Raw genomic sequence first — 16,705 nt, 5'->3', positions numbered from 1 at the left:
CACTGCGCCACCAGGGAAGCCCCGCCACATTCTTAAAGCGCCTTCGACGTTCTTTCCCGGGAGCTGGGCCGGCCTGTCCTGGGGGCGCTCTTCATCTGGCCCCACCATGAGCTCTGTTTCCCCACCCGGTCCTTCAACCTCCTGCAGCATCAGCCGCAGACACCTGGGAGTTGAATCTGGCTCTGCTCGCTGGGGTGACAAGGCATGTCACCTTGCCCTAAGCCTCCATCTTCCCCATCTGTGTGGGACTCTGAAGTATCTTTCTGACCAAGTTTCTCAGCCTCGCTCTCTCTGCCTCTCTTCTGTTCCTTGAACCTGCCAAGTTCGTTTCCACCACAGGTCCTTGGCCCTCACTGTTCTTGCCACCTGGATTACCTCCCACAGCACTCCAGGCCAGCTCCTCCAGGAAGCCCTCCCTGACTCCCCATTGCATAGCAATGCTTGCTTCCCACCTCCACCCCTCCTGCTGCCTGGCCTGGTCACACTGCACAATTGGCTAGAAGGTTGTGGTCTCCTGCTCACAGAATCAAAAAAAGGAACCTCAGGATTCATCCCAACAAACCTCTGCCCATCTGTAGGTCTCCCTCTGCTTTGCTCACATTCTATCCGTGGCTCTGGAGACAGACACCAAGGGTAGAAGGCTCAGTTTTCCAACTTGCTTCCTACATGACTCTGGGCAAACCATTTTATTTATCTGAGTTGTTATATGTTCTTCCAACTCTTCTGGGCCTGGTCCTTTTACAATAATAATAATAATGATAATAATTATCATAATAACAATTATTATTATTATCATTACACTCTAGGGTGTGCTGAGCTGGGGGCAAGTGCCGTTCCCCAGCTGGAAGGGGTCCTGGCTACGGGAAGCTGGCATCAGGCTATAGACCCTGCCCAGCTGCTCCAGCCCCTGATTCTGGAGTGAGGAACGTCTTCCAGTCCTCAATGCCAGCCAGCTCTTCCTCTCTGTAGCCACCAAGCCCAGACCAAGGCCAGCTTGGGCCCTGCTCTTAGAAGGGCCCAACGCTTGGTTTAATGCTCTGCCATCACCATCTTAAAATTCTTTATAATTATTGATCAAGGGGCCCCACATTTGCATTTTGCACTGGACCTAGAAAATTAGCCTGTCCTGCCTTCTCTTTTGCAAAGGAGGAAGCAAGGCTCAGAGAGATGAGACGGACCTCAGTCACTCACTGAGCTGGGGGCTGAGCTTCACCTCAAGCACTTTGGCTCCATTTCTCTGGCCACAATTATTGAATTTTATCACTGTCCCTGAAGAGGGATCACCAGTGAGTCTCATAGCTGCAGGTGCCACATCCACCTCCCCACGTGAGCCATCAAACTCTGCTGCCTTGGACTTCCCTGGTGGCGCAGTGGTTAAGAATCTGCTTGCCAATGCAGGGGACACGGGTTCGGGCCCTGGTCCGGGAAGATCCCACATGCTGCGGAGCAACTAAGCCCGTGCGCCACAACTACTGAAGCCCCCGCGCCTAGAGCCCGTGCTCGGCAACAAGAGAAGCCACCGCAATGAGGAGCCTGCACACCGCAATGAAGAGTAGCCCCTGCTCGCCGCAACTAGAGAAAGCCCGCGCGCAGCAACGAACACCCAACGTGGCCAAAAAAACAAAGCAAAACAAAACAAAACTCTTCTGCCTTTAAAACCCACCTCCCCCAGGCACCCCCAGTCCAGTTGACCTCCAGTGTCCTAGAATCCTTTCAGTGGTTTTCACTGCCTGAAATCCACGCGTCATCCCCAACAACTAAGTCCTTCATGCTCTATTCCCCCCTCTGGGTTCCTCTTGCCTTGGGGGCTGGGGGCATCTGGGTGAGGCTCTATATCCCATGCTTTGGGGCGATAGAACCAACATGCACTGCCACGCACTTCTTCTACCACCAGAGGGCTCCCGCGCCTCAGGCTTGTGCTCAAAACTCTCGCCGCCTTCCAGGCTTCCGTTCAACGGTGTGCGCGATGGATGAGGAAACTGAGGAAGGGTCTTCGGCTCTGGGCACGGGGTGGGGGTGGCATCCGGGCCTGGCTCGGAACATTGGTGGCACATTTCTGGCTCCAGCTGAGTCTCTGTCTCTAAGTCTTTCCGTCTCTCTGTGTCTCTGAGCATCTCTCCCCACTCTGACCCCCAGCACAGCGGAGGCAGCTGCCCTGGAGCGGGAGCTGCTAGAAGATTATCGCTTCGGGCGGCAGCAGCTGGTGGAGTGGTGCGGCCATGCTAGTGCCGTGGCTGTGACCAAGGTACCTGACCCCTGATTCTCAACCTTGACCCCAACCAGATGGCCAGCCCACCAGAGTGGAGGCCTAGCTGCATGACCCCCATGGCCAGGATGGTCATTTCTGCCCTCAAGAAGCCCCTCTTTGCTTGGGGCCACCCCAGCGCATCACTCAGATGGGGAAACTGAGGTCCAGAGAGGATCATCACTGGCCCAGGCCAGGGTGTTGATGAGCGTCAGGACAGAGACGGGGGTCCCCACAGACGTGGAGGCAACCACGGAGATGGGTCTGGGGCCCTTGACTGCCTGCCTCTGCCACCTCCTGGGTCTTGAGCAGAGGGGACGTCAGTTCCTGAAGTCTGAGCACCCGCAAACAACTCCCAGCCACAGGTGGGGGAACTGAGGCCCAGAGGTGGGGAAGGGTCTGCACAGGGCCCTGGCGGGTTGGAAGTAGAGCTATGTTTGGCTCTGGAGCAAACCCCCAGGCCTCGAGGTGCCTGCAAGAGATGCAAGAATAATAGCAATGACGATACTACTGTCCAGTGTTTCGTGTCATGTTGCCAAACCACGCTGGGCCTCAGTTTCCTCCTCTGAAAAAGGGTAATAAACTGACACCAATTAATAAACACAAATGCCTTAGAAAAGTGCCTGATTGAGTCAGGGCTCCAGCAGGTAACCCTTTTCCTCTTCCTCCCCTTCTTCCTCCTCTTCTTATTACCACTGTATATTTTTTTAAAAACTTAGTATCTTTCTTTATGTGGACTCAATTGTCTTTTAACTTAAATGTTGCTAGTTCCAAGTGAAACAGATCCTGAGTGACATGCTCAGAGGAAAAGAGAACAATGAAAATCAAAGCCACAAAAGCAAACTCAGTGTAGTAAACTCACGCCTGGCCATTGATGACCAACCATCCAGTTCTTGCGCTGAAAGCTCTGTGTTTGTCCAGAGGCCCCTCAGTCCTAGCCAGCTGGACGTTATCACTCTCCCTGACTTGGTTGCGGGTCTGGGGCTCTGGGCATGGCGTGGTGGGGTCGTAGGTAGGACCAGGTTGGGTCAGGACCTTGCTGAGGCTCTGGGGAGGAGACTCAAAAAGGAAATAACTTTCCCTCTGTGTGGTTGGAGGTTATAGTTGGGCCCCCTGGAGCCACCCTGGGCCTGATAGAGACCCCACAAGCCTGTTGGAGCCAGTGTTACTCCCATTTGATAGAGGCTGGGGAAGGAGAGTGAGCTGAGGCCAAGCAGAGAGTCAGGGTAGGGCTGAGACTCTTAGCTTCTGCGTTAAAGAGAGGGAGATACACAGAGACACAGAGGAGAGTCTGAGAGATACAGAGACCGAGAGAAAGACACAGAGGCGAAGACAGAAACGAGAGAAACAGATGAGGAGAGACACGTAGAGAGTCTTAGAGATACAGAGAGAAAGACAGGGAGGTGAAGACAGAGGCCAACGGAGAGGGACAGACGGAGAGAGACAGGGTATGGCGCGTTGGAAAAATACCCCCCTCCCCTACTCCCCCCAGCTTTGGGGCCTCCGGGAGGGACGGAGGGACGGAGGCCTGGAAACATGAGCGGGGGGAGGGTCAGCCACTGCAGTGGAAAAAGGTGGAAGAATGTCTGCAACTCAGGCCGAGAATAAACAAACCGCACTCTGGGCTCGGGTCGTGGCAGGAGGCACGTTTTTCTGCTTGGGCTTGGCAGAGCCTGAGGCAAGGACTCTGGGTCTCCAACAAGGAAACTGAGGCCCCCAGAGGCCCTGGCCCCTCTCCTCCTGTCCTGTCCTCTTGCCTCCAGGCCCAAGCCCTATCCCATCCTCTACTCCAGGCCTCAGTTTCCCCACTGGAGTAAGGAGAAGTTCCGAACGCCATGCCTTTGCCTTTGCTGTGCCCCTGCCAGGTGTTCCCTTTGCCTGCCCACTCCCGGAAGCAGAGGACGGTGCTAGTCGTGTGCGGCCCGGAGCAGAATGGGGCAGTGGGGCTGGTCTGTGCCCGGCACCTGCGGGTGTTTGTGAGTAGCAAGGATTTCCTTGGCCTCCCAGGCTCACACTCCCAACCCATCCTTGAAAAACAATTGCTTCCTCCTCTTATTAGTGTCCCAGGGGGAGGATGAGGCATGTCAGGTTACAGAATATGCCCAGTGCTTGTGCCAGGCGGTGTCTGCTGCCTGGTACCCAGATCTGGGGGCAGAGGCCCAGTGGGGAGCCTGGGAGGGACCCAGTGCTGACCCCTTCCCACTCCCCGCAGGAGTACGAACCAACCATCTTCTACCCCACTCGCTCACTGGACCCACTGCACCGCGACCTGACTACCCAGTGTGAGAAGATGGACATCCCCTTCCTGTCCTATCTGCCCACGGAGGTCAGCTCGGGTGGCAACTGAGGGGGTTGGTGGGGGACAGTGCCCCAAGATCGACCCCTGACCCTGCCTGCCCTCCCAGGTCCGGCTCATCAACGACGCCTACAGGCTGGTGGTGGACGCCGTGCTGGGCCCCGGTGTGGAGCCGGGCAAGGTCGGGGGCCCCTGCATGCGTGCACTGGCCACGCTCAAGCTACTGTCCATCCCCCTCGTGAGCCTGGACATTCCCTCAGGCATGTCAGGTGGAGCGGGGGGCATGAGGACCTGGAGGGCTTGGGTGGAGGCCCCTGTACCCTGGCTTCTGGTGGTCCCAGCCTGTCTGCCCACTCTGAGCCTCAGTTTCCCCAGCATGGATGGATCCTGCACTCTGGGTGAGGCTGAGGGTCATGTCCATCCCTCGGATGGGGAATACCCAGGCTGGTGCCCATGTGACCCTGGGTCCCCTCCCCCCTACACCCAGCACAGTGTGCCCACTGCCCACCCTGGCCCAGTCACCCGGGGCAGACGTGAGCTCACTCGGCAAAGGCCCCGCTCATCCTGGCCACCGCCCCAGGCCTGTTGGAGCCATTAGGCAATGGGCAGAATGGAACAAACAGCTGCTGGCCAGCCAGACCCTCCGTGGGGGTGGCCAGACTCAGGGGGACATCACCCGGGTTACAAGACCTCGGGGTCATACCAGCAGGATGCCACAGAGCTGGGGGTGGTGTCTAAGGGAGGAGGTGGTCTGAGGGGACAGACTGCAAGCTCATGTCTGAACAGATAGCCTTGGACAGAGAGGGTCTCCCTGTTAGGTCAGAAGGGATTATTAGTGGCCCCTAGTCTGAGGGTGGAGGCTAGGGTCAGAGAAGGAAGGATTAAAGTCAGAGGGAGGAGGCTTTTAGTTAGTGGCCCCAGACAGGTCAGAGGGAGGAGAGAAGGCAAGGCCCCTAGTCTGAAGGTGGAGGCTCATTTGAGGGATGGCAGAGGCTACAACCCAATGAGGGAGGGGGCAGGGTCCTGCCAAGTCAAAAGGCGAGATCTAGTCTGAAGGTGAAGGCAGGGATGTCAGGTCAGAGGGAAGAGTCTCTAGTCAGAGGGAGGAGGATGGCTGCTCAAGTTGGGAGGGGCGGGGGGCACATCTTGTCAGAGGCAAGAACCTGGGGCAGAGACAGGTCTGATGGGGGAGGCTTGCCTGAGGATGGTGGCAAGTCTGTCCCCTGAGTAGAGAGTGGGGATCTGGGAGGAGGCTGGGAGGTCTGGGTGGAAAGAGACTTTAGTTTAAGTAGGGGAGCTCAGGATTGATAGGGAAGGAGGTATAGAGACAGACGCCGGGTCAGAAGGCAGACGCATAGGTCTGATTGGGAAAGGGCAGCAAGTAGAAATGAGGTCGTCTGAAGGCAGAGGCTGAGTCAGATGGAGGAGGAAGATTGGGCAGCTGGATGGGAGCAGAGGTAGACAAGTATGAGGGCAGAAGCTCTGGTCAGAGCAGGAGGGAAACATCTCCAAGGAGCGGGGAGAAACTGGCCTGAGGGCAGAGGCTCAGTTTTATGGGAGGCAGGTCTGACCAAACTCACGGGTCAGAGCAGAGGCTGTGTCTGATGGGGAAGGGGAAGTGGGTGATGGGGCGGCAGGTCTCTTGTCTGAGAGCCAGCACCCCTTCCAGCTCCTGATCCCCGCCTCCCATCCTTCCTCCCTCAGGCTGGGACCCAGAGACCGGCGGCGACGCCGAGGACGGGCTACGACCCGACGTGCTCGTATCGCTGGCGGCGCCCAAGCAATGTGCCGGCCGCTTCTCTGGGCGCCACCACTTCGTGGCCGGCAGGTTCGTGCCCGACGACGTGCGCCGAAAGTTCGCTCTGCGCCTACCGGGGTACACGGGCACCGACTGCATCGCGGCGCTTTGACAGCCACCCGTGCCCACGCGGCTTGGGCCCGCGCCAATAAACACACGTACCACCGCCACCTCGCCTGGGCCTCCTCTGTGCGCGGGGTCTGGCGCGGGGGTGGGGAAGCTCAGGGAGGAACTTCCCACCGGTCCCCTGGTGGCCCCAAGGCGGGAGGGATGGAGGGCAGACGTAAATGGGACTTCCCGCTGGCCTCGGAGAAAACGAGCCAGAAGAGTGGAAGGTAGATTCAGGGTGGGATTTCCAGGCTGCTCAGGGTGGCCTAAAGCCAATAGAATCGAAGTTAGACCCGATGGAGGATTTCTAGCCGCCTAAAGGGCGGCTTAAACATTGAAGGTTCGGACAGCTTCAGGCTCGATTCCAGGAGGCACTTCCCGACGTGGAGAACAGAGGGTGGGCTAAGGAGGGGACTTCCAGCCGGCGACGAGGGGACGCAGGCCAGCCCGAGGGCGGAGATACAGCCGGACGCACCAAGGGGGGCGACCCAAAGAGGTTGTCTGCGCACCGCAGTCACCTCGGGCCCGGGAGCGTTGGTTGGACGGGGAGTGGCCTGGACGGGGCGTGGCCTGCGGTCGCGTCCCTCCCCCATCCACAGCCCCAGCGGCCGCCAGACCCGCGGGAGTCCGACCCGCGTGCACAGCGGAGCTGGGACCCTCCCTCCGACTTTCGGACCTGGCCATGGCGTCACTGCAGATACTGCTCTGCCTCTGTGTCGCCGTCGCGCACCTGGCGGGGACCCGAGGTGAGGCGCCCCCAGACCCCAGACCAGCCCCCTAGGCGCCGAACGTCTGACAGAGGGCGTGGCAAGCAGCCGGAGCCTGGAGACAGAACCAAGGGACCCAATTTCTTCCCCAGGCCTGCATTCCCTTTGCCAGCCTCGGGGGTGGAGTGAGGGGGCAACGAAGAGATGGAGCTCTGGGACCACCTGGGGCAGGAGGGGATCTCATCCACTGTCTTCCCTCCTCCAAGGGACGATAGGGGCACCGGGAGTGTGGCTATGAACTTCAGGCTCCTCTGGATTCTCAGAACTGTAGGGTGCCCATCTTAGCCACAGCATTTGGACCCTGAATCATCCAGTCTTGGCCTCAGTATGAAGGGGCCAGAGCTGTCCCCTCTCGCCTAACTCCTTCCCTCTTCCACACACACACACACACAGCACTCAGAAAAGAAATTCCCATTTCTGGAACACTCAGTGGAGTGGGGAACTGGGCCCATTTCTCAGACGGGGAGACTGAGACTCCAAGAGGGAAGGGACTTGTCTGAAGTCACTGCCCAGCCCAGCTATCTCAGACAACTCGTGGCCGGAGAAGCCAGGCTAGATTCCAAGGACTTCCCACTGGCAGCTTGGGCCCCAAGTGCAGGGATGAAAGGTAGACTGAGGGAGGGACTTCCAGTCAGCAAATGGATGAAAGAAAATTCAGATCAATATGACATCAGGGAGGGGCACAGCCAACTGAACTCATGGCCACTGAGCAGAGTGGGAGAACTGGGTCTGGGGAGCAGAGTGGACACAGACTTCCCCAACCTAAGGGGCTGTGTCAGAGTGAGGGATGGGGCTGTGGGAGACTGGGGGTGGGGAGGTCATGGGGAGGCTTCCTGGAGGAGGGGGTGCTGCAATTCTCGGGATCAGCCAGAGCTGGATTCTGGCTTCTCCCCTGTGAAATGGGGACGATCGTGGCAGCACTTTGCATACCAGGAGTTCACAGAGGTCCTTCCCCCTACCCCTCACCCCTTCGACAGGCACCACCACCCCTGAGGAGCCCATGGTGACTGTGTGGGGCCTTGAAGGTTCATTGCTGCATCCTGGCCAGCCTTCGCCAGCCCTGGAGGACTGGGAAGGTGAGCCAGCTTGGGTCCGAGTCCTCGTTCTGCTGTGGACTCTGTGTGAGCTCTGGCTGGTAGGGTCTTGTGAGGAGGGGATATAAACTGGGTGAAGAGCCCAGGACTGTCCTGGTCCCTGGGCATGGCAGCCCCTGGAAGTGGTGCCCCAAGAGGTCTAAGTTTTAGGAGCAGGGAGATGAGAGCCCAGGCTGTTTGTCCAGGAGGAAACCAGGGTGGGGCGGGGCGGGGCGGTGAGACAACCAGCTCAGTTCAGTCAGGGCAACAGGAGTTCTGGAACCCAAGTCTCTAGCTTCCCAGCTAGGAAGGTTCTATTTGACTTGCTCTTGAATGAGGAAAGGAGTGAGCGCCCCTTGGGGGGTTGATGGAAACAGAAGCTAACCTGTGAGAGACCAGACCCTTCCCACCTCTGGCTTCCGTGAAACGGAGGTTGCCTGATAGGTTCAGTGGGCAGTGAGCAAGGTCCCAGCTGGCAGTGATGCGAGGCTGCTAGGCAGTGGAACAGCTGGTCTCAGGCCTGGCTCCCCGTGCTGCCTTTATATCTCCTTACACCTCAACGGTTCTGAATTCTGAGTGGGGGCTGGTGAGACAGTGGCAAGATCTCAGCGTGCACTCATGGGCCAGCTCGGATACTGAGCAACAGAACTAGGGCCGGTGCCAGCGCAGTCCAACCTCCCCTGATCCTTTTACAGCTCCTTCCGCCCTCCAGGGCTCTGGATCTGGGCAGGCTGGGCTAGCCCATGCACTTTTGTGGGGAGGGGGACCTGGCTTAAACACGCAGATGGGGGTGGGCAGGCCGCAGCCCGGGCTCCTGCATGAACTGATGGGGCCCGACCGGCTGAGGCCCGGGTCCCAGCGCGTGCGGTGCCCGCAGAAGCCAGCGAGTGGACGTCCTGGTTCAACGTCGACCACCCGGGAGGCGACGGTGACTTCGAGAGCCTGGCTGCGATCCGCTTCTATTACGGGCCGGCGCGAGTGTGCCCGCGGCCGCTGGCGCTGGAGGCGCGCACCACAGACTGGGCCCTGCCGTCAGACGTCGGCGAGCGCGTACACTCGAACCCCACGCGAGGTTTCTGGTGCCTCAACCGCGAGCAGCCCCGAGGCCGCCGCTGCTCCAACTACCACGTGCGCTTCCGCTGCCCGCTCGGTGAGGGCGGGGCTAAGGGAGCGGCGGGGACTGGCCATAGGTGGATGAGGCCTGAAAGGATGGTGATGTGTGTGTGGGGGTTGCGGGGTGGGGGGTGCAGGGCGTGGCTAGGAAGAGGCGGGGTCTTTTAGGAGCAAGGCCGCAGGAGAGGGCCGGACCGGATAGGAGAGGGGCTTTGGAAGGGAGGGGCTAAGAATGGCCGGGGCCCAGGTGGGGGTCAGGAAGGGGCCCCCAGGAACATAGCTCCCTATCACTGCCCTCTTTTGCTAGGCCCCAGAACTAGGGCCGTTCTGTGGAGATGTGTTTTGAGCCCCAGATGTGTGTGAGACGCAGGGAGAACAGCAGGGCTTATCTTGGCGGGGGCGGGAAGGTACCTCAACTGCACATTCGACTGGTGCGCCTGGGGGAGCACCGATTGAGGCAGTGGGCAGGACTTCTCTCTGACTCGGATGCACGTGACGGGAGCACCCTCCAGTCCCACACTGTCAACAGAATTCCAGGTTCTACCTGAAGCCCCCATCCCTACCCTCTCTCCAGAGGCCACGTGGGGTGCGTGGGGCCCGTGGGGTCCCTGTTCGGGGAGCTGCGGGCCAGGCCGTCGCTTGCGTCGCCGCCGCTGCCCAAGCCCCGCTGCGGATGCGTGTCCTGGGCGTCCCCTGGAGGCGCAAAAGTGTGTGAGGCCTCCATGTCCAGGTAGGAGGGGCGGGGCCTGGAGGAGATAGTGGAGTTAGAGGCGGGGCCTGGGTGTAGGGGCGGGGCCAGTTGAGGGAAGTACCTAGAGGGGCTAGTTGGGGGGGAGCCAGATGGGGCGGTGCCTGGAGGGAGGAGGCGGAGCCTGAGTGTAGGGGCGGAGCCTGGACGACCAGAACTTGGACCACGCGGAGACTGGCTTTTCCTTCCCTTCCGGGCCCCCGAAGAGCATTGGTAAATGTGTACATCTGGACGGGTGGACGCCATGGGGGTCATGTCCAGTCATGGGCAGATCTGAGGAGGCGCTTCCTCTGTGTGCCTGTTGGAGTGTGCGGATGTCCTGGTGGACGTGGATACACACAGAAGCTGGCTCACGCACTCGGGGTGCACACACGCGTGGCATTCGCAGGCCACGCCCGTCCCCCATGCCCACGCGGACATGCGCTCACACCCTGGCAGACACGATGCCTAGGCCCTCCCTGGGCCAGACACCAGGCCAGCCAGGAGGCGACTGGAAATTCCAATCAGGCCTGGTCTCCACAAACATGGTCTGGAGACTGCCCCAGCAGAGCGCGCAGCAGGGTGGGGGAGCACAGTGGCCAATGCGGTGGTGGGATCCCCACCCTACTCTGCTTGGCTCTGCCTTCTCCGTGCCTCTGCCCTGAAGTTTCCAGTGGAATTTTCCATTTTATGTCGAAACCGCAGGATTGTGACAGGAGGGAGATGTTCTGGGCCCAAGACCCATCCCCTCGCTGGGCCCCCAGCCCCTGCCTGAACATTTCCCCTCATGCTAGAAGGAGCCTCTCTGCCCTGTAAGAGTCACCTATCCTGTCCCCTCCTCCAGGGCATCTCCTTCACACCAGGATCCCAAGTCCCTCCCCTTGGCCCAGCCCTGACCACTCAGCCCCATGTCCTTCACACCAAGGGCTGCTCTAAGCAGGTCCATGCTGAGGACTCTCTGAGGGGAACAAGGTGGGGAGGGTGTCTGGGTACCTTTGCTGAGTGACTGATAGAGAGGAAAGCCCTCCCCAGGAAGGGGTCAAGAGTCTTCTCTGCCTCCTGTGTCCCCCCTCCCCCAGGGTGTGGTCCCAACACCTGTGGGTGCCCTGAGCACATCCTTCTGGGCTCAGTGGTCACCCCATCTGGGCGTCCGCTGCCACAGCCAGGGTCTCCTTGCGAGCCTGGCCTGGCACCATGGCTACTAGCCATGCCCACGGAACCTTCTGGGTGCCTGGAGTCTGTGCCAGCAGCCGAGCCAATGTCAGTGGCCAAATGGATGGCTTCTCTGCAGGCATGGCCCAGGCCCAGGCCAACAGCTCCAACTCTGCTGTGGTCACTGTTGTCCTTAATAAGTTGGGTAAGTGCCTCGTGGCAAGAGGGATGAGGGGGCTGAGGAACTGGGGAGGAAATTCTGGGTGACACCAAGCACTTGGGATGATGTGATGCACAGTGAGGCCAATGGGGCAAGAAATAAGATGTAACGGTCATTGGAGAAGATGTGAGGTGAGAGGTGGAGTTGCAAAGGGAAGCATTAAGATTAAGCATTAAGGGCACAGTCTCTAGCAGATGTGAGGTGAACCTGAGTGAGGGGAGGGTCATCAGAAAAGGCCCAAGTGAAACAGGGCATCACTGTAAGGGAAAGGATGGGGCCCTGCTCTTGGGAAGGGTCATTGGGAGAAGCTGGGATGGGACAGGGCCCTGACCTTTGCTGCCTCTGCCCCCAGAGAAGCCCTACCTGGTGAAGCACCCTGAGTCCCGAGTTCGAGAGGCTGGCCAGAATGTGACCTTCTGCTGCAAAGCCTTGGGCACCCCCATGCCCAAGAAATACTCCTGGTGAGTGCCTTGCCCCATGCTCAAGGGTCTCGCGCCCAGCTTTGGGGTTGGAATGGGCTTCCCATGAAGCCTCAGAGACTTGTGAGTGCCTCACAAGTGCCTATGTGGTGCCTCAGAGACCCAGAGGAAGCTGCTCTGCAACCTCCCTGTGCTCCATGTTGGGCGGGACGGATGCAGCCCCCGTGCCAAGGGCATTCATGGTGTTGCTCACCCACCACCCAGGTTCCACAACGGGACCCTGCTGGACAGGCGAAAGCACAGGTACAGGACCCACCTGGAGCTGCATGGGCTTCACCCAGACCAGGCAGGCACCTATCACTGCAAAGCGTGGAATGATGCCGGGGCCGTGCGATCGGGCACTGCCCAACTCACCGTGCTTGGTAAGCGTCCTCAGCAACCCTACCCACAACCCTGAGCGAGCCCTGACACCAAACTGAGCCCCAACCCCAGCTAAAACGCAACTTCAAATGGAAGCCCAACTTCAGACTGATCTCTGACCTTGCTCAGTCGGATCCCAGGCTCCCACTGAGCCCCCGGGTTGAGCCTCTGACCCCAATCTAGGCCCCCAACCTTGGCCTCCGTGGAGTTCCCCCCCTTACCCTGATCTGGCTGATTTCTTGCTCCACAGCCCCAGGCCAGCCAGCCTGTGACCCCCAGCCCCGAGAACACCTGATCAAGCTTCCAGACGACTGTGGTCAGCCAGGCAGTGGCCCCATCTACTTGGACGTGGGCCTTTGCCCTGACACCCTCTGCCCCAGCCCTGCAGGCTCGAGCCCCCGATGTGGGGATGCAGGCTCCCGCTGCTGCTCAGTGCACCGCCTGGAGAGCAGGAAGATCCACTGCTCTGGCTACATCCTCCCAGTCAAGATAGTGGCTGAATGTGGCTGCCAGAAATGTCTGCCCCTTCGGGGGCTGATCCGGGGACGTGTGGTGGCCGCTGACTCTAGGGAGCCCTTGCGCTTTGCTCGGATCCTCCTGGGCCGGGAGCCCATTGGCTTCACATCCTACCAGGGTGACTTCACCATTGAGGTGGCACCTTCCACTCAGCGGCCGGTGATTACTTTCGTGGACCCCAGTGGCCAGTTCGTGGACACTGTCAGGGTCCTGCCTTTTGACCCTCGAGGTGCGGGCGTGTACCATGAGGTCAAGGCCATGCGCAAGAAAGCCCCTGTCATCTTAGATGCCAGCCAGAGCAACACGATATCCCTCGGGGAGCTGGAGAACGAAGCCCCCTTAGGCGAGCTGGTCATCCCGCCGAGAGCCTTCCGCAGAGCTGATGGTGAACCCTACGCAGGGGCTGTGGAGGCCCGGGTGACATTCGTGGACCCCCGAAATGTCACCTCGGCGGCCGCCGCCCCCAGTGACCTGCGATTTGTGGACGGTGACGGGGAGTTGGCTCCACTGCGCACCTACGGCATGTTCTCGGTGGACCTCCGTGCTGCCGGCTCCGCAGAGCAGCTGCAGACCGGGCCGGTGGCCGTGCGTGTGGCCGCCAGCCAGATCCGAATGGCCGGCCACGTGGAGGCCCTGAAGCTGTGGTCGCTGAACCCTGACACGGGCTTGTGGGAAGAGGAGAGCGGCTTCCAGCGTGAGAGGTCGGCGGCCTCACGGGTCCGCCGGGAGGAGCGGGTCTTCCTGGTGGGCAACGTGGAGATCCGGGAGCGGCGTCTGTTCAACCTGGACGTGCCTGAGCGCCGCCGCTGCTTGGTGAAGGTGCGCGCCTACGCCAACGACAAGTTCACCCCCAGCGAGCAGGTGGAGGGCGTGGTGGTCACGCTGGTCAACCTGGAGCCTGCCCCTGGGTTCTCGGCCAACCCCCGCGCCTGGGGCCGCTTCGACAGCGCCGTCACTGGTCCCAACGGGGCCTGCCTCCCTGCCTTCTGCGATGCTGACCGGCCAGACGCCTACACCGCCCTGGTCACGGCCACCCTGGGCGGGGAGGAGCTGGAGCCCGCCCCCTCCCGGCCCCGCCCCCTCCCGGCCACCGTGGGCGTGGCCCAGCCCTACCTAGACAGGCTGGGTTACCGCCGCACCGACCACGATGACCCCTCCCTCAAACGCAATGGCTTTCGCATCAACCTCGCCAAACCCAGGTCCGGCGACCCCACCGAGGCCAACGGCCCCGTGTACCCGTGGCGCAACCTGCGGGAGTGCCAGGAGGCCCCGGTGACCGCCAGCCACTTCCGCTTTGCTCGCGTGGAGATGGAAAAATACGAGTATAACGTGGTCCCCTTCCGCGAGGGCGCGCCGGCCTCCTGGACTGGAGATCTCCTGGCCTGGTGGCCCAACCCGCAGGAGTTCAGGGCCTGCTTCCTCAAGGTGAAGATCCAGGGTCCCCAGGAATACATGGTCCGCTCCCACAATTCGGGGGGCAGCCACCCTCGGACCCAGGGCCAGCTCTACGGTCTGCGGGATGACCGGAGTGTCCGAGACCCCCAGCGCCCTAGCACATCTGCCGCCTGCGTGGAGTTCAAGTGCAGCGGGATGCTGTTCGACCAGAGTCAGGTGGACAGGACGCTGGTGACCATCATGCCCCAGGGCAGCTGCCGGCGCGTGGAGGTCAACGGACTCCTGCAGGATTACTTGACCCGGCACCCCCCTGCTGCACCCGCTGATGACCTGGCTGCCTTCTCCATGCTGGCCCCGCTGGACCCTCTGGGTCACAACTATGGTGTCTATACAGTCACTGACCAAAGCCCAAGGCTGGCCAAGGAGATTGCCATCGGCCGCTGCTTCGATGGCTCCTCTGATGGCTTCTCCAGGGAGATGAAGGCCGATGCTGGCACAGCCGTCACCTTTCAGTGCCGGGAGACACCAGAGGGCCGGCCGAGCCTCTTCCAGAGGCTTCTGGAGTCCCCATCGTCAGCTCTTGGTGACATCCGCAGGGAGATGGGCGAGGTGGCCCGGGCACAGGCACGAGCCTCAGGTCCCCTCCGCACCCGCCGTGGCAGGGTCCAGCAGTGACCCTGGGCCCCAGCCTCACTCTTCTGCCCTGCTCCAGACTCCTCTGTCCTTGGGAAGTCTCTTCAGGTTTCTGGGTACTTCCCTCCCCTGCCCAGAATTCAGTCAGGTCCGATGGTGGAAACGCAGGCAGATAATTGTTGCTGTGTGACATGAAATGGAGTTTGTCCTGACTGTGGAAGCCAGCATCCTGGGGTGATGGTCGGGGCTGGTGACCGACTGAGGCCCAGAGGGGATCATTCCCAGCTCACATGCCAGCTCTGATTTCATTTCATATTTTGACCCTGATTTCAGATAATCTGCCCTTTCAGATTTCTGTGCTGAGCTGGATGCTTTATTGGGTCCTCTACCCTGAGTTTTGTTCTTGGGGTTATTTATTGAATAAATAATAACAGGTGTGAGTGTGGGGTCCGGACATGGCCCATTGAAGGTCTGGGGAAGAGGCTTCTTGGCTCTGGGGCTGGGGAGCACAATTCTCATATGTTTGGTGCGTGGCGATTCCCCAGGGGGTCGGGGCAGGGATTCAATTAAAGATGCTGCATTTCCAACTCCTGGTGTCAGTCTTGGGGAGAGAAGGATGGAGGCTGGGGCTGCTGGATCCAGGTGCACCTTGGCAGGCAGAAACAGGCCTGAAGCACATACGGACATGGGTGTGCAAGCGGCTTGCAGGCCCCCGTGCAGCCCCGGACACTCCTCAGGCAGGCACGTGGGCCCCAACCGATGCCCACAGAAGTGCATCTGCGACATGTGTGTGCAGAGCCGACTCATGAGCAGCCCAGGCTTGTGCAGCCCTGACTGCAAAACACATTACAGCTGCTGCCCTGGCCTTATCCTCCTTGCCTGGCTGTGGTCAGTGGCTCCTATCTGGCCACATGCCCAGGGGCTACTGTGGGCAGGGAGAGGCCCTGGCAGGGCCGCTTGCCCCAGGAGGCAGGAATTGAGGCTTCCCTGGACTTCTTCCACTGGGGCCACAGCTGCCCTGCCCTGGGTCACACCCGGCTGAGGCCTGGCCATGCCTTGACCACATGGTGATTTGGCTGCCCAAGGCCATGGTCCTGAGCCCTCTGACCTCACCAGGACTCTCAGTCTGGAGGTGCAGAACCATCACTTGCTTGCGCTCTGTGTGCGCGTGGCCAGGCAAGTTGTCCTGACACCCCGTGGGGCAGGCGCTGTTCTCACCACACCCCCACTTTCCAGACAGAGAAATTGAGGTCCCAAAAAGGAGAGGCAAAGGGCTGCTTGGGCCTTGGAGTGAATCCCGGCAGGAGCGAGGGCTCCCTGGATGACCCAGCAGTCCCCTCAAGAACACGCGTGGACTCCCTTGGCCTGTAGACGTCGGTCCCTGGAAGGCATCGATGTGGCGTTTCTGGGGGCCTGGAGTGGGGAGCATTGTGCCTCACTGATTGCCCCCGGAAAGGGTGATGATGGCAGGGAGTTGGAGTGTGGGGTATTCCCTTATTCTAGGGCCTGCTCAGGCCTTCTGCACACCCACCCACCCACTCAACCGCCCACTTCCCCTTCTATCACCCACCCGCCCGCTCGCCCACCTGCCCACCCCTGCCCCTCCAGTCCCTCTTACCATTTGCCTGTCTAGCATTTAGAGGTGTCACCTCTGTGCCAACAATGGGGGCCCGGAGAGGGCCTGGCCTTGGCGGGGAGAGAGGTTCACACAGACCCCGACACACCTGTGCAGTCAGTGCTCAGCCCACATGGCCCGCTGGCTCTTGTCCATCTGGAGAACTCTCCATCCGACAACCCCCAGCCTCTCCAGCCCTCACTCACAC

General features: G+C 60.3%; 2 protein-coding genes across 2 annotated transcripts; both read left to right on the top strand.

Moving 5' to 3' along the window:
• Positions 1-1,966: 1,966 nt before the first annotated feature.
• Positions 1,967-6,488, top strand: YJEFN3 (YjeF N-terminal domain containing 3). Its single transcript, XM_061189038.1, has 6 exons — positions 1,967-2,010; positions 2,137-2,245; positions 4,111-4,221; positions 4,458-4,571; positions 4,651-4,801; positions 6,246-6,488. Exons 1-6 carry the CDS (start codon positions 1,967-1,969, stop codon positions 6,449-6,451), a joined length of 735 nt encoding a protein of 244 aa, XP_061045021.1. The 3' UTR covers positions 6,452-6,488.
• Positions 6,489-7,129: 641 nt separating this feature from the next.
• CILP2 (cartilage intermediate layer protein 2) lies at positions 7,130-14,924 on the top strand. Its single transcript, XM_061188605.1, is given in 9 exon segments — positions 7,130-7,193; positions 8,192-8,290; positions 9,165-9,437; positions 9,975-10,130; positions 11,207-11,281; positions 11,284-11,484; positions 11,852-11,960; positions 12,183-12,340; positions 12,589-14,924. Coding segments are annotated over 9 exon segments (3,471 nt in total).
• The last annotated feature ends 1,781 nt before the right edge of the window (positions 14,925-16,705 follow it).

This window comes from Eubalaena glacialis, chromosome 4, assembly GCF_028564815.1.
Source record: "Eubalaena glacialis isolate mEubGla1 chromosome 4, mEubGla1.1.hap2.+ XY, whole genome shotgun sequence".
NCBI lineage: Eukaryota > Metazoa > Chordata > Mammalia > Artiodactyla > Balaenidae > Eubalaena > Eubalaena glacialis.
The sequence above is the reverse complement of the archived record's forward strand: the minus strand, read 5'-3'. Positions and strand labels throughout refer to the sequence as shown.